We start from the raw sequence: 22872 nt of genomic DNA, 5'->3' as shown, positions 1-22872 counted from the left end.
GCCCCCTCCCTCCTGCTGTCATCTGTAACTGCTGAACTTTCCAACTAAGATTGTAGTGCCTGAATTTCCTTTCCTTTCCCCCCTCCTCCTCCTCCCTCCCAGTCCCCTTTCCTTTTGTGTCATGTCTTTTAGATTGTAAGCCTGTGGGCAGGGACTGTCAAGAAATACTTTTGTAAGCCGCTGTGAGAGGCTTTTTTGGCTGAAGGGCGGCATAAAAATCCTTAAATAAATAAATAAATAAATAAATAAATAGCCCTGCCCTGCCTGGGCCCCGGTCACTTGAGTGCTCACCTCACTCCTGTGTCCCACTGTTGGCAGACTTGCTCTCAGGAGCAAGGTGCCTGAGGGTCCCCTGCTACAATTCCGAACGTGCCGGGGCCAGGGCTTTTTCAGTGGTTGGTCCCCGGTTATGGAACAATTTCCCACCGGAGATGAGACAGGCTCCTGCTGTCAATTGTTTTAAACACCTCCGTAAGGCATTTTTTTTATTTTCTCAAGAGTTTGGGGGAGGGGTGGATTAAATTTTAATGTGGGTTGAGGGTTTTTAATGGAAATTGTTTTAAGTTTTATTGTAAAGCACCACGATGGCAGAAATGGCGAGGTGGTGCTATAAAAATGTTTTTTATTAAATAAATAAATAAATAAATAAGCCCCATTCAAGTTGCTGGTTTTGACCTACAAACCCTTACCTGGCACAGGACCACAACACCTGACTCTCCCAGCATGAACCGAGGAAGACTGGGAGGACTGTAGCAAGGAGGGGGAGGGGCTTCTTGGCACTGCCCCTCCCCCCATTTATGGAACGGTCTCCCCGATGAGGCCTGTCTGGCACCAACAGTGTCCTCTCCTGGGCATCAGGGTGAAAGTGGCCTCTTCTCTCGGGCACTGAGCAGCATATAATGAGTCTTTAGTCGTCAGGTTCTGGGTCATCTTTGACTGATGGCTAAAAAATGGTTTGCAGTTGTCCCTGCGTGTGCTAGCTGTTTCTACGCTTTGACGGAAATGCTTTTTTGTGCTTTGTACAATGCGTTTTAATGGTTTTTAAGTTCTGTGAAATGGGCCTCTGCTCTGGGGCAGCCCTCGCCAGGAGGTCCCGGCCAGGTGGGCTGGATCCCGTTTCTGCACAGACAAACAGACAGAGACAGAGGTCTGTAGAAACCCTTTAGTCTTTATTGGTCCTTGCTGAGCACAGCAGCCAACAACAGAACTGGCACCCAGCTCGGCTGCTGGCCTAGAGTGGGGCAGCACACAGGCCCCGGGCGAAGCAGGCAGCTGGGCACAGGGCAGGGCTGCTGGGCCTGGTGTGTGGGGCAGGAGGAGGGCTGAGCACCAGAAAGAGCCCCACCCCCTACCCAGGGGGCCTCCTGAGGTGAGAGTGGCCCCGCTCCCAGGGAAATGCCAACGCACCCCAACAGCCACTGCTGCTGGCCAGGGCAGGTGCAGGGGCTGCTCTGGCGGGGGGGGGGGCTTGGAGCTGCCTTCGGCGTGGATCTGGCTAGCCGGCCACACAGGATGCCAGCCAGACCCACAGGGCTGCGTGCAAGTGGCTCTGAGCCAGCCGCAGAGGGCCAGGGTGGGTGGGCATCTGGGGCCAAGAGGTTTTTGATGGGAGTGGCATTCAGGGGGGCAGCATTATGCAGGATATATTTGCATCCGTGGTCCAGATCCTGTGGAAGACCCGCCCCACCCATTGGGAGCCCCAGGAGAGCAGAGCAGCCACGCCGGGCAGGGACTCGTGGGAGGGGGCACCGCCCCACGGCTGGGCCTGGGCACCTTTTCCTGGCTGAGTGGCTTGGTCAAGGTCTCTCAACCCCACTTCCTCCCGGGGGCTCCGGGGGAGGAAGGGGCCGCTGACCGAGGGGCTCTGGGTGGCCCAGTCCAGCTGTCGGGACGGACGGACGGTCTCTTGCTCAGAGGTAGCAGCTGCTTTGCTCAGGGCGGCGGCCCTCCCGGCGGATCTAAGGAGCAGCAGAGAGGAAATCCCACAGGACAGGCCCAAGTGGACATGGAGGGGCTGCACTCAGCCCCCCACCCTCACCCCGGGACAGAGCCAGACTCTTCGGCCATTGGGCGGAACAGGAATGGAATAAATTCAGAGCGCTGGACGAGAGGGACCCTTGGTCAGACCCAGCAGGGTTTTTCATCTCAAAGAAACAAAGGGGGAAACTGGGAGCCAGAGTGGGGCGAGGGGGCTGTGGGTCAAGATGGAGGGACGGGTGGGGGCAGGAGTCTAGTCGTGGGCCCACCCTGACAGGTTCGTAATGCGCCCCAGGGCAGACAAGGCACATGGGCTGGAGTCCCCTCGCCCACAGACATGCCCTCCCTGACCTGCCGAGTGTGTGGGGTGGACCCACTGCTCCCCCACCAGAAGGCTGCAGGGAGGCTCTACCTGGCCCCGGCCCTCACTCACCTGGAGGCACAGCGTCCGCGTCAGCATCCGGGTCAGCCCCCTCCTCCTCAGCGGCCCCAGCGAAGGTCAACTCAGCCCCGTCTGACACCAGAGAAGTGCGGGACACGAGGCACCGATCCCCAGAGCGCGTCCTGCGCAGGACAGACTGCAAAGGACGGGAAGCGAGGAGCGGACGCCGGGTTCAGGGAGCGGGAGGCGCCTCGGCCCTCTTGGCGCTGGGCAGGGAAGGAGGAGGAGCCCGGGGGGGGGGCAGGGAGGCGGGAGGCTGGCGGCGCCCCGCTTCCACCCTCCAGGGGAGCCTCTTGAGAAGGCGCAGGGGTTCCCGGCCTGCAGGCGGCCTGCTTACCTTCCGGGCGAGGGGGCTGCTGGGGGCCGAGGCGCTGCTGTAGAGGCTGAGGCTGGAGCTGGAGCGGCTGGGCGACAGCACCTTGGAGGAGGGGCCGGAGGGGCCGCTCGTGCCTTTGACCCCCGCGGCAGCATCCGGGGAGAGGTATTTCTCATTGATCTTCACGTTTGTCCTGCCCTTCACTGCCCGCGAGAGAAAGGGGCCGTTGAGGGCCGGGAGCAGGATCCACCAGGGCCAGGGAAACGATGGCCCCAGTGGGAGGGAGGGAGGGGGTCCCACAGGATGAGGAGTGGGCCTGGCCCCACATGCCGGGCAGACCTTGCAGGAGCAGCTGAGGCGTGGGGGGGGGCTCCCTTGGAGCAAGGAGGGCCTGATCAGCCAGCCCTGGCTGGGCCCCTGGTGGCCCTGTGGTGGGGGTCAGAAGGCACAGGGCGGGAGGAGTGCCGAGGGGCAGGACTCTTTGGCCTCCTCCAGACCGCCGGGGCGGGGGCGTCTCTAAGGACGCTGCTTCCCCTCAGGCATGCCCAGAATGGGCTTGGGGGGTGGTCTCTCCACCTCCCTCACCTGGGCTCCTGCAGTGCCCCTGGAGCGTGGCCCTCCAGGGAAGAGATCTGCCCCACCACCACCACTCACCTCTGCAGGGGTCGTTCTTCACCAGGAACTCGTCCAGAGCAATCCAGCCTCCGCCAACCCGCACCATCAGCGTGCTGCGCAGGATGCGGACCATGCGCAGCTGCTGCGACTCCCCAAACTGCAAAGGGGGCAGGAGAGGAGGCGGCTAGCCGGGCGCAGCGGAGCGGGGGGGTGCAGGGAGGGGCTCCCGTTCGGACAAGCCTGGCTGGTGCTGCCTCCACTGCCGCGGCCGAGTCCTCTCTGCCTCCCGGGCCCAGCAGGCCACCTCGTGGGCATGCAGTCTTGGGGCCCTGATACCTGCCCAGCACTCCAGGCACCGAATTCGGCATGTCAGAAGAGCCCTGAAGCTGGGTCGGGCCAAAGCCTGATCCGGTTCAGAAGCCGCTGGCCACCCCGCGCAGACACCTGGGCTTTGGAAGCCCAGCGCCCGGTTGCCGGTGCAGGCAGGCGGCTTTGGCTGGAACTGCCAGGAGCAGACGGCTGTGTGTGTGTCGGGCAGGGTGGGTGGGTGGGTTCAGGCTGGGGGCTACTGGGCAGGCACTCACTCTGTACCGGTTGGCACTGATCTGCTCCACCTGGAATCGCTTCGCGCAGTTGCACTGGGCCACCTGACGGTTCACCTGAGGCGCAAAGGGAGGGCAGCTCAGAGGGGAGGAGAGCGCCGGCGTTCGGCCGGCTCACGGCCTCGATGCCTGGCCAGGGGCCATGCTCATCGTCATGCACGTGTGTCTCCTGTCATCCACCGGACGCCACCCATCCGGGGCATCCATCCCTCTGCCCCAAACTCCTCCACCACCCTCACTACCCAGAGCTGCCTCTGGAGGGTCAACGGCTCGCCATGACTGCTGGACAAAGGGTCCACCGACTGTGAGCCCTTGGGGGTGGGGGTGGGGGCAGGAGTTGCGGCAGCCAGGACAGCCACTTCCTCCCAGGTACTGAGGCCCAGTGAGGGGAGGGATTAGGGAAGGGGCCTTTTGGAGGGGGGGCCTTGCCAGTGTGAGGGCCGCACACCCTTCGGGGGGGCTGTTGTGGGGTGATGGCCAAAGGCAGCACACACACACACACACACAGACACACACACACAACCCTCCCACACAAAGTGGCCAGGCATGGCTGGATTTTCCCTCCCGCACACTGCACCTCCCCGCCCCCTTCGCACCGCAAATGGACACACTTGTCTCCTGGGCCAATGGGCTACTACACTCCTCTGTCCACTGATCTGGGATTATGTCCTGCTGAACTACTGGTGTCTTATTTTTCTGAAACCAGTCAGTGTTTTAAAGTAGAAAACTGGCTCCAGGGAGGGTTAGGGCACGGGAAAGGCAAAGCGTTGATATCACAGAGGTGGGCCAATCAGTGCTGTGCAGTCAGCTTTTGCTGCAAACGGGCAGAAAGATCCCCCTGGACTTGCTCCCAAATGTGATTTCGTCACATCTGAAGAAACACCAGGACGAAGGCACCTCGACAGTCGTCCCACCATTCAGACTATGCATGCTGTGGACTCCCTTCATTTCAGGATCGTACCCACATGACGGCACTTGAAGTCTCTTGGTTCCTAAGAAGCAGCTTAAAGGCTGCTTTCGTTCCAAAGCTGAGGTGGCAAGGTTCTCGCCTGCCAGGCATTTGTGATGCTGGGATTATAAAATAAGGCTTTGCTAAGGGGGAAACGGAGGCCCACCACCACCTGCCTGGGAGGGGCTCTGTTGGGTGCAGCCAGAGACAGGAACAGGGTGAGCCCCACCCTCCCTGGGCTGCCTGGCTACAGAGCTCATGTTTCTGAGCATTTCTACACGAGGCTTTTATTACACACTCGTGATTGGCCACTCAGGGAACTTTGTGGGTCTTTTACATGACAGCGTCAACCTCCAGGGCATCTCCCGTGCATTTTGCCCTTTATCCCACTTTTAAAAAGTTTGGAGACAACGTGGTTAATCTGATATATTGGCTGTGTGTAATGACGGAGTTTCATTATACAGCCGTCTAGTAGCTATATAATGAATCATGCAGAACTTGCAGACAAATGAATCCCTGCAATCAAAGCTCATGTCTGCCTACATAAAGGCACCAATCTTCATCCCACAAAGAATCTGGAAGCAAAAGCCCTGGTAAATCGCAGGATTAAAAAGCCTGGTGTGATGGTGGCCTTTGTCGGATGAAACCTTAACTCCTTTTGCCACAGAGAGTGATTTTAAAGCCTTTTCTTTGCAAGTCCTGCTTACAAATTCTAACACAATCCTACAACGTCACTACTAGTAACTACAGGCTCACGGCATTAATTTCTTTGCAACTCTTGCTACACCCACGACAAAGACCCTTTGGGCTTCAGCTCCCTCTGCTGTACCTCATCCTGGATCTGGTCCGTGTCGGCCGCCTTGCGCAGCAAGTCCCGGCTGGGGTGAAGAGCGCTGACAAATTCGTAGTAGTCAATGAAGCCGTCCCTGTTTGTGTCAAAGATGCTGGCCACCGCGCTCATCTCCAGCATGTTGGTGGGGAATTCTGGGAGGGGAAGACAGAAACGGGGGGAGGCAGCACCCACCGCGGCCACCGATCAGAGCCACCCAGCCACCCAGCCACTGGCAGATGCTGCCTGGGGCAAGAGACGGGCATTCCAGCCCACCCACCCCGCGAAAGGGCCTCAAGCGTGGTGCCATGGTCCCCCTGGGCGGCACAGGTGCCTGCCAGCTCAGCCAGAGGACGGCACCCCTGGGCGGGGATGGGGCAAACCAAGGGGAGAGCAGCACCTCTGGGCGGGCCTCTCCCACTCCCAGGGCCCCCGGCCTTGTACTCACTGGAGGAGAGGACGCTGTCCACGAATTCCCGCTGGGTGATGCGCCCATCCTGGTCCCTGTCGATGCTCCGAAAGACGTCCAGGACCCGCGACTTCATGTGGCTGATCCACTGCATGTAGCGCTTCCGCCACACGGCAAAGTCAAAGCGGGAGAACTCCTCTAGCTGCATGGGTACGAGAGGAGGAGGAGGAGGAGCGGCCGCTGGAAGGAGGCCGCAGCCCCCAGCTAGGCCTGGGCAGCGGGGCACGGGGCCCCGGCAAGCGGGAGAGGGGTGGCCACCGAGCCACGGGACGACATGCCTCTGGGGAGCCCACAAGCATTGCCCTTTCCTCACGACCAGGTGCGGAGGAGACGGCAGAGAAGGCCTCCTGCTGCCCCAGGCACATGCACATGCCCCCGCCCTCTCCACAGCGCCACGGGGACGTGCCTCCGGGCCACCCGCCCCAAGGCCGGAGGAGGCTCTTGGCTCCTCCCCCCTGCACCCGCCCACCTGCCCACTCCTTACCTCTCGCAGGTGCTGCTGGGAGTTCTGGAGTCGATACTGCCTGTCCAGGGCCAGCAGCCACAGCTGCTGCCAGCGGTGCACGAGCTGGGCCAGGAGGGGGCTCTGGGGCACCAGGTCCTCCAGGGGAGGTGCTGCTGGGCTCCTCCGAGAGAGTTTTCTGGCGCTGCGTCGCCCTGGAAGAGGGGGCAGCCGGCTGTGGAAGAGGCCAGCTCACGTGGCGGAGCAGGGCGTGAGAGGGGGCCATGGTTCCGGCCCAAACCTCACCCCACACACGAAGGACGAGGGGGCCTCACGGAAGCCTCCCTCCCTCCCTCCGACTCCTTTGGGGAAGCCACGGAGAATCCCCCCCACTCCGGTTCTGCTGGTGGCATCCCAGGAAGGGAACATCCTGGGAAGCAGATGAAGGCAGGGATGCCGCTCCTAGTCAGGGCCTGCAGAGACGCCACGGGGCCCACGGCTCCCCTCCGCTCCAGCTCCACATAATTTTGAGCAAGGAAGTGGCTACAGTGAGATCTTCTGAGATTCTGGCCATTTCTACACCATCCCAGTGTAGAGGGAGGGGGGAGGATCTCGCAGGATCCTGATCACGAGATCCTCCCCTTAGTCCACATGCGGGCGCGACATCCCGGGAGGAAGGAGGGTGTCGCGCCCGCCATTTTTAAAAAACATTTTTTTTGAAAGGAACTGAGCGCACGTGCCTTTTTTGTTTTTTTAAAAAAGCCCCGCCCCCGCTCCCCCGAGCCCCAACTCCTCCCGGCCTGGATCCTTCCCTTGGGGGCACTCACGGGAAGACAGGGGGCGGGGGGCAGGGGGCGCCCCCAGCTCCGTGGGCATTTTGCACTTGCAGCTCTTGGTGAGCTTCTCCACATCCGGCTGCTTGCGGTTCAGCTGCTCCATGAACACCTGGCAGGAGAGGCGGCAGTGAGCGCAGGAGGGTGACCCCCACCCCCACCCCACCCCACCCCCCTGCTTCAGGCCAGGGCAGCTTCCCCCTCACAGCAGCGTTTAGGAGAGCCAAGAGCTTCTCACTGCACAGGGGCAGAGGGAGAAGACAGCTTGTCCTGCAGTGCGGGGCATCCTCTAGTCTAGTGGGTGCTGCCCCCCCCTTGCTCACTCGCTCGCTCGCTCGCCCCCCCCCCCCCGAGACTCTCTGCCAGTGGCAGGCTGAGGGCAGCCGGCTCACCGCGTGCTGAGAGCTGAGCTCCTCCAGCTGCTCAGCATCCTCAGGAAGAGGCTCTTGGTCTCGGAGGCTCATGGACTCCTCGGCTGCCGTGATCCAGTCGAATAGCCGCGCCAGCTCCTCCCGCTCCGCCGCCAGGGAGGCCGCCTGGGCCTGGAGCCGCCCGTCCTGCTGCTGGACCCAGCTGAGAACCTGTGGGGGCAGGGCACGGGGCTGGGTGGGGGGGGCAGCCCTCGATGCCACGGGTCCGACGCCCCCCCCCCCCCGGTCCCCTTTCCACATGCTCGGCTCTCGCCTCGCCCCCTGCTCACCTCCTGGAAGCGGCTCTTGGCGACCGTCACCCAGGACCGGATGGTGATGACGGAGTCGGGGTGGCAGGTGCCGAGGATCTCTTCCGCCAGGGAGCTGATGCACTCCAGCTCCAGCTGCTGGCACTGCAGGCTCTGCCTCAGCTCCTGCAGCCGGAGGGAAGGCCGCTCGCTCAGCGCCACCCAGCCTGGGGCTCAGCCCCCACCCAGCTGCAGGCGGGAGGGAGGAGGCAAGGCACGGCAGCCCTTGGGACCGGAGCAGCTCCTTCCAGGCCAGGAGGCCCCAGGGGAGGGGAGGGGAGGGGAGGGGAGGGGAGGGGAGAGCAGGGGCTCCCACGGGGGTGGGGGGCTGCTGAGGCCTACCGTGAGCTGGCTCTGGCACTCGCGCACGGCCCCCTCCTCCTCTGGCAGGGCCCGGTACTTGATGGACTTCTCCAGCTCAGACAGACGGCCCAGGAACGAATGCACCAGAGTGTGGAACTCCTCTGCCTGAGATGCAGGAGCAAGGGGTGTGTGTGTGTGTGTGTGTGTGGAAGCTCAGCCTCCTGCTGGCAGCCCCCACCCCCCACCCCGCAAAGAAAAAGGTCTCCTCTCCCTACCTGGGTGCTTTGTGCCTGTGGCGGCATGGGGCATGCTTGCTGGGTGCCTCTGGCAGGCTGGAAGCAGCTTGGCAGCCATGGGGCAGGGGAGGGGCTGAGCCCCCGCCCCTCTCGGTGTCCCCGCCCCCCCCAAAACCTTCCAATGCTCTAAATTCTCAACGTCCAGCACAGCTTCCCTTTTCAAAGCTGCCCCCCCCCCCAGCACCCAGGCTGGTGGTCCTTAGGTCCAGCTACAGCCTGGGGCTGCTTTTTCTGAGGCTTCTCTGCAGTGGTTTTTTCATGCTCCCAACACCTGCCTGGTGTCAACATCTGAGCACCATTAAGTGGCCCTAGCACGGGGGCGGGCAGCCAGAACTGACGGGGGGGGGGAGCTGGATGACTCCCCCACCCAGCCCTCGCACTCCCAGCCACGCGTGCAGATGGGGGCCCTCCGCAAGCCGCCTCAGGCCCACGGGCCGCAGGTCCCTCTCCCCTGCTCCAGAGGATTTAAGGGCCAGGCTGGAGGAGCGCCAGTCGCCTGGAGATGGAGGCCTGGTCTCCTGCCACCTGTGCCATCAGCCAGGCTGAGCACATCCGGTTACTATGTTGTCAGCCTGGCTTCAGCACGGCCCGTGGCCGCTCAGCGAGGGCCCCAGAGCAGGGCGTGATGCAGACCCGGCTTGCTCGCTCCCCTCCTTCACCAGCAGCCCAGGCCCCGAGCGGAGAGGAGACCCCCCTGGGTCCCTCCGTGGCTGTACCCCCCTGGGCCTTCTCCCGGCCAGCGGCAGCAGCCCACCGGCAGCCCCTTCTCACTTGCCTGCCTCAGGGCGGCCTGCAGCCGGTCTTGCCGGGAGACGGAGAGCTGGCAGATGAGCTCCCAGCGGTGGCCCAGTTCCTCCACCTGGCTCTGCAGCCACTGCGAGTCCCCCGTGCCGGGGCCCCGGGTCAGGTCACGCATGGCGCGCCTCAGGGCCTTGATGCAGCTGGCCCGCTGGCCCAGCTCCTTCTGGAACACCTGGCAGGGGGAGAGAGACGGAGGCAGGTGGCCCAGGAGCCGGAGCAGGCGCTGGGGGAGGGAAGAGGGACACAGCCCCCCACCCCCACCCCCGTGGCCTCAGCGAGGGGGGAGTGATGCTGGGGAGGCCCAGCAGCTCTGCTCTGGTTTACTCAAAGGCAGGAGCAGCTGCTTCTGGAAAGAGCCTCCTGACCCCCAGCATCCCTGCGCCCCCACCCCCACCACAAAGTGGCCAGTACACACACACACACACACACACACACACACACACACACACACACGCCCCACGGGCGGGGCGCCCCACAGACCTTGTGCTTGTCCAGGAGTGCGCTGACCAGGTCTCGGTCGCCAGCCACGGGGGCCTCCTCGGCCAGCTGCGGCTCAGCCTGGTACAACCAGTCCATCAACGTCTGCAGGGCGTCCGTGAAGCGGCCAGAGAACAGCAGCTTCTCCTCCAGCTTGCGCTGCCTGCAAAGCGAGAGGCAGCGGTGGGGGGAGGAGGAGGAGGAGGAAGGGGGTCTTCACGGCCCTTCAGCCGGTCGGACAGCCAGGCCAAGCGAGCTCTGTGAGGCCCATCCTGGCTGGAAGGAGGGCCGGACGCCGGACGGCCAGTGCAGCGGCCAGAGCAAGTGCCCATGCGCAGCAGCCCAGGGCCTGTGGGGGAGCTGGCATGACCGGAACGCGCTGCCTGTTTGGCCGGGGTGTTCTCGGCAGTCCCCTCACCTACAGCCAGAGAGGGGCGCGGGCCCTGCAGGCAGGCCGGGTGCCTGTGCTTCCCTGCGCTGCTGTGGCAGGGATGGGGACAGGGAAGCAGGTTCCTTGCAAGGGCTCCACCGCTTCCTTGAGGGATCCTCCGTGGTCGCGCCAGCCAGTGAGAAGAGGCAAGGCGGGAGGCAAGGCGGGAAGAAGGTGCGGCGGCGCTTCTGGAGGTGCTGAGCGCAGGGCGCAGCGCAGCCATCCCAGGGCCCGGCGAGGAGCCCAGGCCCTGCCCCCCTCAACCCGTGCCCCCCCCAAGCCCTGACCTCTCGGCCGCCCATCCGCACGCGGCCTCCCAGCGCTCCTTCAGCTCCCCCAGCATCTCCTCCAGCGGCTGGGCATCCTCAGGCAGCCGGGCCTTGTCCCGGAGGAGGCGCCCGCTCCGCAGGGAGGCCTCGTACACCGGCCGCTTGGTACGCAGCCCCTTCTGGAACTCCTATGGGAGGGGAAGGGTGAGAGAGAGAGAGGGAGAGCGTGAGAAGAGCCCCAGAGCTGGATCAGGCCGGAGGGGCAGGAGCCCTTGGAGGGGAACAGCCGAGACCGGCCCTGGGGGAACGGAGCAAACGTCTCAGGGGAAAAGCTCACTCCAGCCGAGGCCGGCAGGAAGGAAAGACCGGGACTTCTCCAAGGACTCGATGGCCTTGTAGGCCCCTTCCAACTCTGCTATTCTAGGATTCCATGAGATGCTAGGACTTCATTCCGCTCTAGCTGTGCCCCTCCCACCGTGGGGCCCCCGCCTTTTCTGACAAGGCAGCAGGGACTGAGAGGTGCAGCAGCAAGGGGCCCCGCTGGCCCAGCGGCTGTTCCCTGGAGAGGGTCTTGGTAGGGTCTGGCCTTTGCTGTGGCCTCAGGCGGAGGACCCCCGCTGGCCAGCGAGCCTGCTTGTCTGGGTCTCACCTTGTGCTCCGCCAGGAGGGCCTTGATCCCCTCTTGGCTCAGTGCAGCGTCGCTGGGGATCTCGCGAGCCGGATCCACCTCCTCTAGCCAGTCCAGGAGCAGCTGCCAGGACTCGCTGAACTAGAAGAGCAGAGCGGGGCGCCAGTCAACACCCCCTCCGCACACACACACACACACACACACACACACAGAGCTGATGCTGGAGCCCCCCCCCCGCTTCACACAGGCTGCTTCCAAAGGGCCGGGCAGAGACCCCTCCAGGAACGCGCGCTTTATGCCCCGTGGCCTGAAACTGCCGCTCCAGAGGAGCCACCTTCCCCCATGCCAGGCCGCCCAGGCCTCCTGCCCCACGCGCTAGGTACCTGCTTGGCGCACTTGCGGGCCTCTTCCAGCACCCCTGCCCTCTCGCTCACTTGCTGGAGCACCTTGGCCAGCCGCTCCTTGGCGGTCAGCACCAGGCTGTGGATGGCGCTGCAGTCCTGCCTCCGGCTGAAGTCCTTCATGCGGGTGGCCACGGCCTCCAGGCCTGCCAGCGTCTCGCTCTGTGCTTGGCTCTCCTTCACCAGGGCCTGCCGGGGACAAACGGGGCCGGGGAGCACAGAAGGCCCGTCCGCTCAGCCGGAGGAACGGCCCCCGCTGCCCCCCGGCCCTGCTGCTCCAGCCGCCGCCGCCGCCACGGTCCACCAGTGTCCCCCCGCCAGGGAAAGGCAGCCAAGCAGAACCGGACACCCGCAGGGGCTTCTGTGCTGAACGTGCCGAGCCACAAGAGGCGTCCCAGGGAGGCCTTGAGGGCCCCCTGGGGGACCCATTTCTGCCCATAGCAGCTGGGGCAGGGGGTGCCCCGGACTGGATCTCAGTGTGCAGGAGCGAGAACGCTGCCAGGATCTCACCACGCCTGTGCTGCGAGGGCTGCGCTGGCCACCAGTTCCTTTCTGGGGGAAATGCAAAGTGTTGGCGATGACCTTGCAAGCCCTAAACGGCAGGGGTCCCGGATACCTGAGGGATCCCCTCCACCTCCATACCATCCTGTCCGCACCCTAGAGTCTGAAGGAGGGACCTTGCTCTGTCTTCCAGGTATGGTGGAGGCGTGGCTGATGGGATGACAGAAGGGCCCTTCTCTGCGGCCACACCTGCCGGGGGAGCTCCTGGCCCCGGAGGCCGGGCCGGCAGCCTCGCCTGCAGCGTTTCACCCTTTAGCAGAAGCAGCGGCCTTTTCGGATGGGTCCGTTTCACCTGCTGCTTCTGTCTGCTTCCTCTACACGGTTGTTTCTTCTCCTGTCTTACGGTTTTAATTCTTGCTAGTTGCCCTGAGAGGTGCATCCGCAGTTTTGTATAACTTCAACGAACAAGTAAACAACTGCTCTAGACGAGTCCAGGGTCCCCGCGATGGTTTGGCGCTCCACCCAGTGGGGCTGACGCAGGAGCGCACTCGGCCAGCACCCTCAGGACTGCCGAGCACGCTGGCTGAGCCCCCCCCGCTGGAGCCTTGGCTTCCGGAGGAGGCTGCAGGCCCGGGCCCCTCAGACTGACCTTCTGCTCCTGGATCTGGCTGGTGACCCTCTCCAGGACGTAGCTGGGTGGAGGCAGAGCCGCCAGGGCCTCTTCCATCCGCTCCACTCCCTGCAGCAGCTCCTGGATGGTGGCGTGGAACTCCGTGGCCACCGTCAGGCCTTCGGTGAGCTGCTCCTGGGTGGAACAGAAGAGAACCGCTGGACGCTGCCCCAGCAGCAGCCCGGCTCTCGGCCTGAGCGGCCCACAGCCCCTCCCCCCTCCCGCCACGGTACCTTCCTCTCCTGCACGTGGCCGGCGACGCTCTCCCACTTTTGCTCCAGGATGCTCAGGCTGTGCTCGGTGCTGGAGGCCCGGGGCAGGTGGCTGGTGGCCAGCAGGCGCTGCAACTTGCCCCTGACGCTGTCGTAGGTTTGCTGCTTGGATTCCATCTCTTTGCACAATTCCTGCCAAAGGGGAATGTCAGCATGAGAACCCCCCCTGCGGACGCCTGCGTGTGGAGGGCGGGGGCTCCCTGGCCATCCTGTGCGTGCCGGGTGAGCTGGGGTGGGTGGGGGGAAGTAAGCATTTGCAAAAGCCAAGACGTTGCTGTGGTCTCCAAAAGGAATGGCAGGATGGAGCCTATACGGGAGGGTTTGTGCCCAGAGAGGAGAGTCCAGGCTTCAAAGACAGACTGAGAAGACTCAGGCACCACGGAGAGACAGCGGCCGACACACGGAAGAACAGGCTGTGCTGAGGAAGAGGTTTGAGAACCGAGGGAGAGAGAGAGAAAGCGAAAGAGAGAGAGGGGGATGTGGTGATTGTGCAGGGATTGATTTTGGAGTATTGCGGATGAAAGAACTTATCTTGACAGAGTCATTTCACAGTTACGTGTGTTCAACAATGTATTATTGCAATTAACATAGCTTTCTTTGTTTATAACATCCCATGCCTCCTGCTTGTGGCTGTGTAAGGAGGAGGCTACAAGGGAAGAATGTAAGGTTGATGCGTAAAGCCTGTGTATCCTCACAGAGGGAGGACTGCGTAAGGGCTGGGCCTGATCCGTAAAGGTCCTGGTAGCAGCAAAACCCAGGGAGTGTGGCAGAAGGTGGTTCCTGCCTGGGGCGGGAGAGGCCTTAGGGGAAGGGGAAATCCCACTAGGATAGGGGCACGATAGCCACAGTGGCCACCGCTATGTCTCGGGTAGCCACTTCTATAGTTTAACTCTGCGCTGTGTGAAGGAGTTCTTCCTTTTATCTGTCCGGAATGATGATGCGGTCATTGTAAGAGGGAGACAGAAGTCCTTCTCCTTATCTACTTTCTCCCCACCAGGTATCATTCCATACCTTTCTCCCAGGACCCTGCTTACTCGCTAAACAGTCCCAGCTGTTGTAACCTCCCCCCATGGGGTGGGGTGGGGGTCGCTCCAGTCCCTGGATCGTCTTACTTGCCCATGTCTGCACTTTTTCCAACTTGTGCAATAGTTTGGCTTAGGTGCGATGACCAGAACCGTCCACAGCATTCTACATGGGGTCACAGCACAGATTTGCATGAGGGCAGGGGGATCGTGGCCGTTTTAGTCTCAGTTCCTTTCCCAATTATGGTTATCGTGGAGTTTGCCTTTTCCGCAGCAGCCCCACGCCGGGTCGACGTTTTCATTGAACCGTCCACCCCGCAGCACCACCCCGCCTTCACAAATCCGGTGGGCGGGCCGCTGGGGGGAAAAGGCGGCTGGGCTTGATCCGGCGCAGGCCTTCCGCTGAATCCTACACCAACGCAGTCCCAGGCCGCGTGCGCAGGAGGCGAGGGCCCCCTGCTCAGAGGACGCCCGTCGGCATTAGCCCATAGCAGAAGGGGGGCTGCAGGGGGAGCCGGGGGCCCTGGGAGATTTGGGGAAACACCCGGGGGGGGGGAAGGAGGAGGGTCTCGTTGCTCATTGGCTGGGTTGGGGGCATTTCCTTTATTGCTGGGTGTTGCTTTTGATGCTCCTGTTGCGTTTGTATGGATGTGTTTTGACATTACGTTGGAATTAAGAGTTTGTTTTCAACCTGCCTTTCATTATGGTGAGCCTTGAGCGCCACGTCCAACAGAGAGGTGGGCTATAAAAAGAGAAACGAATAAGGGGGCCAGAGGGGGACTCAGTCTCCACGGAGAAAGCACAAAAGTGTGAACGGCTGCAGGGGCAGAACAAGGCCAGCGACGGGAAGGGCAGGAAGGCAGGGACACCGGGGAGGGGGAGAAAGGCAGAACCTGGCCAGACGCGGAGGGGTTGAGGTTGAGGCTGCTGCTGCAGCACCTGACTCCCAAGCCCCCGGACGTCTCTTTCAGGGGCTGGGCAGGGGGCGGTGCTTTGCCCCTGGGGGAAGCGCCTGGCCAAGGCCCTGGCAAGGCTCTCCCACGGCCTCGGGAGAGCGCAACGTGCCCAGGAAGGGGCTCACCAAATGTGCCGCCAGCTTGTCCTTGGTGGCTTCAGGGTGGCCCCAGGTGGGCTTGGAGAAGAACAGCTGCAGCTCCACCTGCTCCAGCCACCGGAGCAGGTCCGTGATCTCCAGGGTGATGTCCTGCACCTGCGGGTGGCAAAAGCGCCACGGAGCATGGCAAAGCGGAGCCACGCCCGCTGCACGGAGCCCGCCTGTCCCTCACGGCCCAAAGCCCCATCTGGCGAGGCAGGGCTTCTTCCCAAGGGCCCCTTGCCAGGAGATGGGCAGGACCCTTCACCCACGGGCCCCCACCAGTGGGAGGCAGGAAAAGTGTGGGGCAGTCGTGAGGTTTGGCTTTCCCACCCCCCTACCCTTCTCTCCATTGGCTGCCACTGGCAGGGGGCGGGGACGTGCAAAGCCAGTGGTGTGCCCCCCTCCCCGTGCCTCTCTCCTGCCAGAGGGCATCCGGTGCCCCCAGCCCCGGGGCTGCTCAGGTGGAGGCTGCCGGCCCGCCCCGAATCACCTGGCTCAGGTTGTTCTCCAGCTCCAGCTGGCGGCTCTCCGTCTGGCCCAGCACAAAGTCCCAGTGCTGGCTCAGCTGCTGGAGGCGGCCCTGCAGCCCCTCCACCGAGTCCCTGGCGCTGGACAGCAGCAAGCCCTGGCCGGCTTCCTGCACGGACCGGACAGTGCGGGCGTGGGACAGGACGTCGTTGCGCAGCACCTGCCGGGCGAGGGCTGGTCAGCAAGCGGCAAGGGGGCAGCCCCTGCCCCCGCCCAGACCCAGGAGCCCCCCGCTGACCTTGTGCTTGGCCAGCTCGATTTCGCAGCTCTGCAGGTCGAGGCTGAGGGCCGCGGGGCCCTGCAGCTGCTCCGTGGTGCGCAGGACCCATTGCAGCAGCTCTTCCAGCTGGCTCTGGACCTGGCCCAGGCCCAGGAGGGCGGCTTCCAGGCTGTGCTGCAAAGGAGAGGCCCGGAGGGGGCGTTGGAGCCACCGCCTGCTCCGCAGGCCTGGCGCTGGGCTGCCCGGTCGTCAGCCGGCTCCCCTGGCGAGGGCAGGAGGTGGGGTCCAGGGAGGCCCGTCACCTAGGGGCACCCCCTGCCTGGGGGCCGGTCCATTGTTGCAGACTCACAGGGGGTGGGGGGCAAAGGCCAGGGCAGGCAGCCAGCCCCACAAGTCAGGGGCCACCAGCAAAGTCAAGCATGAAGAACGACTCCAGCCAGCCAAGCCACCCACCAGGGAAGCCGGGGTCCCTCCTCTCCGTGCCCCCGGCTCTATCCCCGCATGGCCCAGAGCCGGATCAAAAGCCCCCCCCCAGGAGAGCTCCCTCCCCCAAACCAGCCCCGCCAGGCACTGCCGTCACACACGCCCCCCTCTCCTGCCCAGCCTCATGCACCCACGGGGAGGCCTCACCTGCCGGCTCACCACCGCCTCCTCCAGGTGGTTCCAGCGGTCACGGAAGCCACGCAGAGCACTTGGGGGCTCCTTCATGGAGCCGCCGTGGTGGTGCAGGCTTTCCACGTCCACCTTGCACTGGTACAGTTCTCGCTTGAAGTCCTGCCAGGACAGGATTTGGGTGTGTGGGGGGGGTTGAGAAGCGGCCATCAGAGGAGGCCTGTTGTTGCCCTCGGCAACCTGCCCAGCTGGATCTAGGGACGTCTGAGGAGCAAGTCCCAGCAGCGTCTCCAGGCAGGGCCGGCCCAGCCCCTGCCTGCGACCAGGCCGCTGCCTGTCAGGGCAGTCAACCCTTCTGCAGGCGACAGACCCGGGCCCTGGAGCAGGAGAAGGCAGCTGCCTGACACCGGGGGAGATTTCCAGATCTGAGCATCAGGGGCCACGCGGCGTGGCACCAGTGGCTCTCCAGGGTTTCAGAGGGGGCCTTCTCCTCCTCAGCGCTCCTCCCTGGAGGCCGGACCTGGGAGCTTCTGCATGTGCCGCTGAGCAATGGCCCTCCCCATAACCACGACCCCAGATTCAAGGTGGCCCCACGGCACAGCTGCATGGCACAGCTTTTGCTTCAGCAGCAGCAGCAGCAGCAGCACACAGACAGGCAGAGGCGTGCCCTGCCCCACGGCCTGCCAGGGATGGATCCGACCTTCAGGCTGGTATCACTCAGGGGTAGAAGAAGCAGGCAGAGCGCAAGAATCCACACCCTGTCCACTTACCCCAAAGCCCAGGGCAGGGAGGCCCCTCCCCACCCACCCTGTGGCTTTTCCCCCCGCCTTTCCTCGAGCCCTCCTTACCTTCAGCTCCGAGAGCTGCTGATTCACCAGGTCCAGGTCCCCCCCAACCAGGAACCTCTCTGCCATCCGCAGCTCAGCCGTCCCCAGCCAGCCCATCAGCCTCTGGAGAGAGGAGCACAGGGAAGCAAGTCTGTGGGTGTGGATGGGAGGGGTCCTGAGCAGCAAGAAGGGCAGGTGGGGTGGCGATGGGGTGGGTGGGGCAAAGAACACCTGGCAGAGTCATAGAACAGGAGAGTCGGATGCAGGAATCCACCTCAAAGCATCCCTGACAGAAGGTTGCCCAGCTGCCTCTTGAAGGCCTGGAGGGTGGGAGAGCCCACCACCTCCCTAGGGAACTGGTTCCAGTGTCGTACTGCTTTAACCATCAGGAAGTTTTTCCTGATGTCCACCTGGAATCTGGCTTCCTGTCACTTGAGCCCATTATTCCATGTCCTGCACTGTGGGAGAATTGAGAAGAGATCCTGGCCCTCCTGTGTGACAACCTTTTAAGTATTTGAAGAGTGCTATCATGTCTCCCCTCAATCTTCTCTTCTCCAGGCTAAACATGCCCAGTTCTTTCAGTCTCTCTTCATAGGGCTTTGTTTCTAGACAGTCAGGAAGTTTTTCCTGATGTCCAGCCGGAATCTGGCTTCCTGTAACTTGAGCCTGTTATTTCGTGTCCTCTGGGAGGATCGAGAAGAGATCCTGGACCTCCTCTGTGTGACAACCTTTCAATTATTTATTTATTTATTAAATTTAAATACCGCCCCATAGCCGAAGCTCTCTGGGTGGTTTACAAAAGTTAAAACCAGTGAACGTTAAAAAGTATACGAAATTTAAAACCATCAAAAATATAAAAACAACAGTATAAAACAGTATCCATTTAAGTATTTGAAGAGTGCTCTCATGTCTCCCCTCAATCTTCTCTTCTCCAGGCTAAACATGCCCAGTTCTTTCAATCTCTCTTCATAGGGCTTTGTTTCTAGACCTCTGATCATCCTGGTTGCCCTCCTCTGAACACGCTCCAGCTTGTCTGCGTCCTTCTTGAATTGTGGAGCCCAGAACTGGACGCAATACTCTAGATGAGGCCTAACCAGGGCCGAATAGAGAGGAACCAGTACCTCACGTGATTTCGAAGCTATACTTCTATTAATGCAGCCCAAAATAGCATTGCCCTTTCTTGCAGCCATATCGCACTGTTGGCTCATATTCAGCTTGTGATCTACAACAATTCCAAGATCCTTCTCGTTTGTAGTATTGCTGAGCCGAGTATCCCCCATCTTGTAACTGTGCCTTTGGTTTCTCTTTCCTAAATGTAGAACTTGGCATTTATCCCTATGAAATTTCATCCTGTTGTTTTCAGCCCAGCACTCCAGCCTATCAAGATCGCTTTGAAGTTTGTTTCTGTCTTCCAGGGTATTAGCTATCCCACCCAATTTGGTGTCATCTGTAAATCTGATAAGCGTTCCCCACACCTCCTCGTCCAAATCATTAATAAAAATGTTGAAGAGCACTGGGCCCAGGACTGAGCCCTGCGGTACCCCACTCATTACCTCCCTCTAGTTTGAGAAGGTTCCATTGATAAACACTCTTTGAGTCCGATTCTGTAGCCAACTGTGAATCCACCTAATAGTTGTTCCATCTAGCCCACATTTAGATAGTTTGCTGATCAGAAGTTCATGGGGCACTTTGTCAAAAGCTTTGCTGAAGTCAAGATATATGACATCCACAGCATTCCCACAGTCCACAAGGGAGGTTACCCCATCAAAGAATGAGATCAGATTAGTCTGGCAGGATTTGTTCTTGACAAATCCATGCTGGCTTCTCATAATCACTGCATTGTTTTCAAGGTGCTTACAGACAGACTTCTTAATAATCTGCTCCAAAAATTTCCTAGGGATTAATGTCAGACTAATTGCTCCATAGTTCTGAGGTTCCTCATTTTTGCCCTTTTCGAAGATAGGGAGCTGCACCCAATCTGGGCACCACATGACCTTCCTTTCTTCCGTGGCTGAGCCCCCACGCTCTCTGGGCTAGGGGGCTGCAGAGTCCAGGCAAGAGGGCGCTGGAGCCTGGAGAGGGTGCACGTGGGGTGGGGGAGCACAGCCCCCTGAGAATGACCCGGTCCTGAATGCAAAGCCTTCCACACCTAGGAGCACCGCAAAGCAGCAGCAAGGTGGTCTCCCCATGGAAGGATCATCGAGAGAAGGGAGAGCAACCGGTGCAATCTCTGCCCCCTGCCCAGGTGAGCAGTTGGAGCAAGCACCGCCTGCCTGGGGCGGCCAGGAGGCACGAGCGCAGCCATGGCTTTCTCTAGCCAGCCCTCCGTGCTTGGCACAAGCCACCCTCACCAGGCCCTGTTCACGGTGTGAGGCCTTCTGCGTCCCAGGGCCTAGCCCTGCTTGGCCGTCCTGGGCTGGGGCAGAGAGGGCGCCCTCACCTCCATGGCCTCCTGGTACGTGAGTGCGGCCTGCAGCTGCTCCTCCAGGCGGTTCTGCCGCTCCGTCCACACCTTGCTCAGGTTATTCCATGTCGAGTAGAGCTGCGCAATGGGGCAGGAGTGGGGTGGGGGGAGAGATGGGACAGGGGGTTAAGTCTCCAGCCCCCAGAGGGCCCTCCCGGGACCTCTGCATTTGGCAGGCCAAGCTCACCTCGGCACCTGTGCTGGGCTGGCCTCCTGGCGCCAGGTGGACTCGATGGCCTTATAGGCCGCTCCCAACTCTACTATTCTATGACTCTATGAGTCTCAGCACACCTCCTCCCGAGGAACACCGCCCTCACCCCCAAAGCCCGGTTTTAAATGTTTGAAATGGTTTTATGTATTTTATGTTGTTTTTAATTGTGTTGTACTCCGCCTTGATCCAGAGGGAGAGGCGAGTAACAAATAAAATAATAATAATAATAATAATCCTCCTCCTCCTCCTCCTCCTCCTCCCTGGCCTGTGAGGGGAGGAGTGGGCGCACTGGGCAGGCGGCAGCTTCTGCTCTTCCGGCACGGTGGCTGAGGAAGGCGACTTTGCCCTGGCCTCCGTGCCAACACGCGCTTGGAGCCACTGCAGGGAGGGAGGAAGCCCCCGCCCGTGGCCCCTGCAGGCTCCATCCCTGGCATCTGGACGGAGGATGTCTGTGAGCACCTCCCCTCCCTGGGACCTAGAGGGGCGTCCCTCTCTCCCCAAGGACCCAGGGCCCCTCCCGGCCCCTCCCCTTCCACCACTCACGTCATCCAGGCTCTTGGTGACGTCCGGCTTGTCTAGGTCTCCGCACGATGACATCAGCTCCATGCCCAGAGCGCCCAAGGAGTCCAGCTCGCTCTGCAGAGAATCAATCTCCTCTCGCAGGGCCTGGAGGGAACGGGAGATGGGCCGGGGTGCTGAAGTGGGAACCCCAACACGGAGACGGCACCCGGGGGTGCAGCCGTGCTACAGCAGAACTGCTGCCAGTGGGAGCAAAACTGGCCCGGGCAGAGTTTAAGAGAGGACGAAAGCCAGGGGAAAGGGCCCCTGGGAGCCCAGAGCTTAGAGGAAAGGTGAGGCGGCACCAGGGGGCGACATTCAATTTTTGGATCAAAGGGAGACATTTTTCTCCCTTTCCCATAATACTAGAACCCAACGGGGTCATTATCCCATGAAGCTGATCGGTGGGAGATTCAGAAGAGATAAAAGGAAGGGCTTCTTCACACATAGCAGAGTTAAACTACGGAATTTGTGACCAGAGGATGTAGTGGTAGCCACTGTGGCATAGCAGAGTTAAACTACGGAATTCGTGACCAGAGGATGTAGTGGTAGCCACTGTGGCATAGCAGAGTTAAACTACGGAATTCGTGACCAGAGGATGTAGTGGTAGCCACCACTTCAGGGGCCTTTAAAAGGGGTTTGACAAATCCACAGATCCACGGCTGCTAGCCACAAGGGCAACAGATTCCCTCCAGTTGTTACCGGAGCCACTGTGCCTCTCAATGCCAGAGCTGGGGACCACGAGCAGGAGATGCCCATGGCCATCTGTGGCCACAGAATGCTGGGCTAGGGAGGCCTTTGGCGTGGGCCGGCTGCAGGGCTCTTCTTACAGTCTTCACTGCAATCCCCAGGGCTCCTCCAGGAGTTGCCACGGGGGCCGATGCAGCAGAGGACACCCCCCCACATCCCACTGTAAAGGAGCGGGGCCTCAGACAGACTGCGTGTATACAAGGCACGTAGAAGTGGTTAAATGGCTCGGGGTAGTTTTAGCATGACACTTTCAAGATGGATGATGCTTTTAAAAGGAAGAAGGAGAAGGGCATCGGCCTGAAGGTGCAATGCCAGGACACCTGGAAAGATAGGAGAGGCCTCCCTCTTATCAGTACGCCGCCCTGAGATCTTAATGCTATAGGGCGGGATATAAATGTTTTAAAATAAATAATAAACAAATATCAGGCCTCCAGGCCGTACGCCGGCAGGGCTGGCAGGAAGGCGGCACCGCAGCTGGAGAGGTGCGGAACCAGGCCTCCGGGGCTGCGCCGGAGGGAGGGGGCCCCGTGGGGAGAGATGGGACCGTGGAGAGGACAAAGTCTGGAGGATTTCCCCCAGTCTTTGTCTTGTCTTTCCTCACGGTACGGAGGAAGGTGTCCGTGGCAGGCTCAGACGGCAAAGCCTGACTTTGGAGTAAGTACGCAGTCTAGCTAGGTCTTGTTGTTTTAGGGTTACTGGGTTCCCTACGTTATGCCTGCCTGCCTGTGTTCTACCTTTTCATTCTTCCGCCCACAAGCCCTACCCTTCCTTGTAAATAAACTCCTTTGACTTCAACTGCTTGTGCTGCTGCCTTCTTGCTCCTTGGCCCTAACGCCAGAGCTACTGTGCCGGGCGCCTGGTGTCCCTCTCAGAGGCTTCTGGTGGCAGGAGGACCCCAGAAGGCAGCTGCAGTGGGGGCTGAGCTGGGGGCACCCCTCAGCCTTCCCTTACACCCCCAACGCCCCGTTCCGCTTCGCCAGCACCTGCATGGCCTTGAGCCGGTCCTGGATGGCCCTGGGGTCCGAGGCGGCCTCCCGGTCCAGGTCCAGCACCACCTGCTGGATGTCACTGAGCGTGACGGCGAGGTCCGAGAGCCCGTGCCAGAACCGGTCGGCGAGCGCCAGCAGGCCCTGCAGCCAGCTCTCCCGCTCCTCGCCCTGCTCCCACAGCGCCTTCCACTGGCCCAGCAGCTGCTCCACACGGCCCTGGATCACTGTCGCCAGGAGATGGAAGACGTAGGGGGTCAGGCCCTGGGCCGCCTCCGCAGGAGCCCGGTGCCCCCGCCCCTCCAAGGGAAGGGCCCGCGTCAGCCAGACCACCCAGAGCTGGGCTGCCCCGAGGACC

General features: G+C 61.5%; 1 protein-coding gene across 1 annotated transcript in view; it reads right to left on the bottom strand.

The window, feature by feature from the left end:
* Positions 1 to 1919: 1919 nt before the first annotated feature.
* Positions 1920 to 22872, bottom strand: part of LOC134402025 (microtubule-actin cross-linking factor 1, isoforms 6/7-like) — a 35883-nt gene continuing 14930 nt past the window's right edge. The window contains exons 13-39 of the mRNA XM_063131393.1: positions 22512 to 22741; positions 20764 to 20886; positions 19986 to 20087; positions 17567 to 17668; positions 16737 to 16880; positions 16125 to 16280; positions 15849 to 16046; positions 15344 to 15472; positions 13202 to 13372; positions 12948 to 13103; positions 11780 to 11986; positions 11418 to 11537; positions 10787 to 10956; positions 10073 to 10232; positions 9563 to 9764; positions 8535 to 8656; positions 8175 to 8318; positions 7867 to 8055; positions 7469 to 7586; positions 6684 to 6856; positions 6179 to 6341; positions 5731 to 5885; positions 3935 to 4009; positions 3390 to 3507; positions 2757 to 2938; positions 2411 to 2555; positions 1920 to 1958 (exon numbers count right to left, since the gene is read on the bottom strand). Coding sequence (XP_062987463.1) covers positions 1933 to 1958; positions 2411 to 2555; positions 2757 to 2938; positions 3390 to 3507; positions 3935 to 4009; positions 5731 to 5885; positions 6179 to 6341; positions 6684 to 6856; positions 7469 to 7586; positions 7867 to 8055; positions 8175 to 8318; positions 8535 to 8656; positions 9563 to 9764; positions 10073 to 10232; positions 10787 to 10956; positions 11418 to 11537; positions 11780 to 11986; positions 12948 to 13103; positions 13202 to 13372; positions 15344 to 15472; positions 15849 to 16046; positions 16125 to 16280; positions 16737 to 16880; positions 17567 to 17668; positions 19986 to 20087; positions 20764 to 20886; positions 22512 to 22741 — 3980 coding nt within the window. The 3' untranslated portion in view covers positions 1920 to 1932. The remainder of the gene's footprint in view (positions 1959 to 2410; positions 2556 to 2756; positions 2939 to 3389; positions 3508 to 3934; positions 4010 to 5730; positions 5886 to 6178; positions 6342 to 6683; positions 6857 to 7468; positions 7587 to 7866; positions 8056 to 8174; positions 8319 to 8534; positions 8657 to 9562; positions 9765 to 10072; positions 10233 to 10786; positions 10957 to 11417; positions 11538 to 11779; positions 11987 to 12947; positions 13104 to 13201; positions 13373 to 15343; positions 15473 to 15848; positions 16047 to 16124; positions 16281 to 16736; positions 16881 to 17566; positions 17669 to 19985; positions 20088 to 20763; positions 20887 to 22511; positions 22742 to 22872) is intronic.

The sequence above is a fragment of the Elgaria multicarinata genome, chromosome 7 (assembly GCF_023053635.1).
Source record: "Elgaria multicarinata webbii isolate HBS135686 ecotype San Diego chromosome 7, rElgMul1.1.pri, whole genome shotgun sequence".
Lineage (NCBI taxonomy): Eukaryota > Metazoa > Chordata > Lepidosauria > Squamata > Anguidae > Elgaria > Elgaria multicarinata.
The sequence above is the reverse complement of the archived record's forward strand: the minus strand, read 5'-3'. Positions and strand labels throughout refer to the sequence as shown.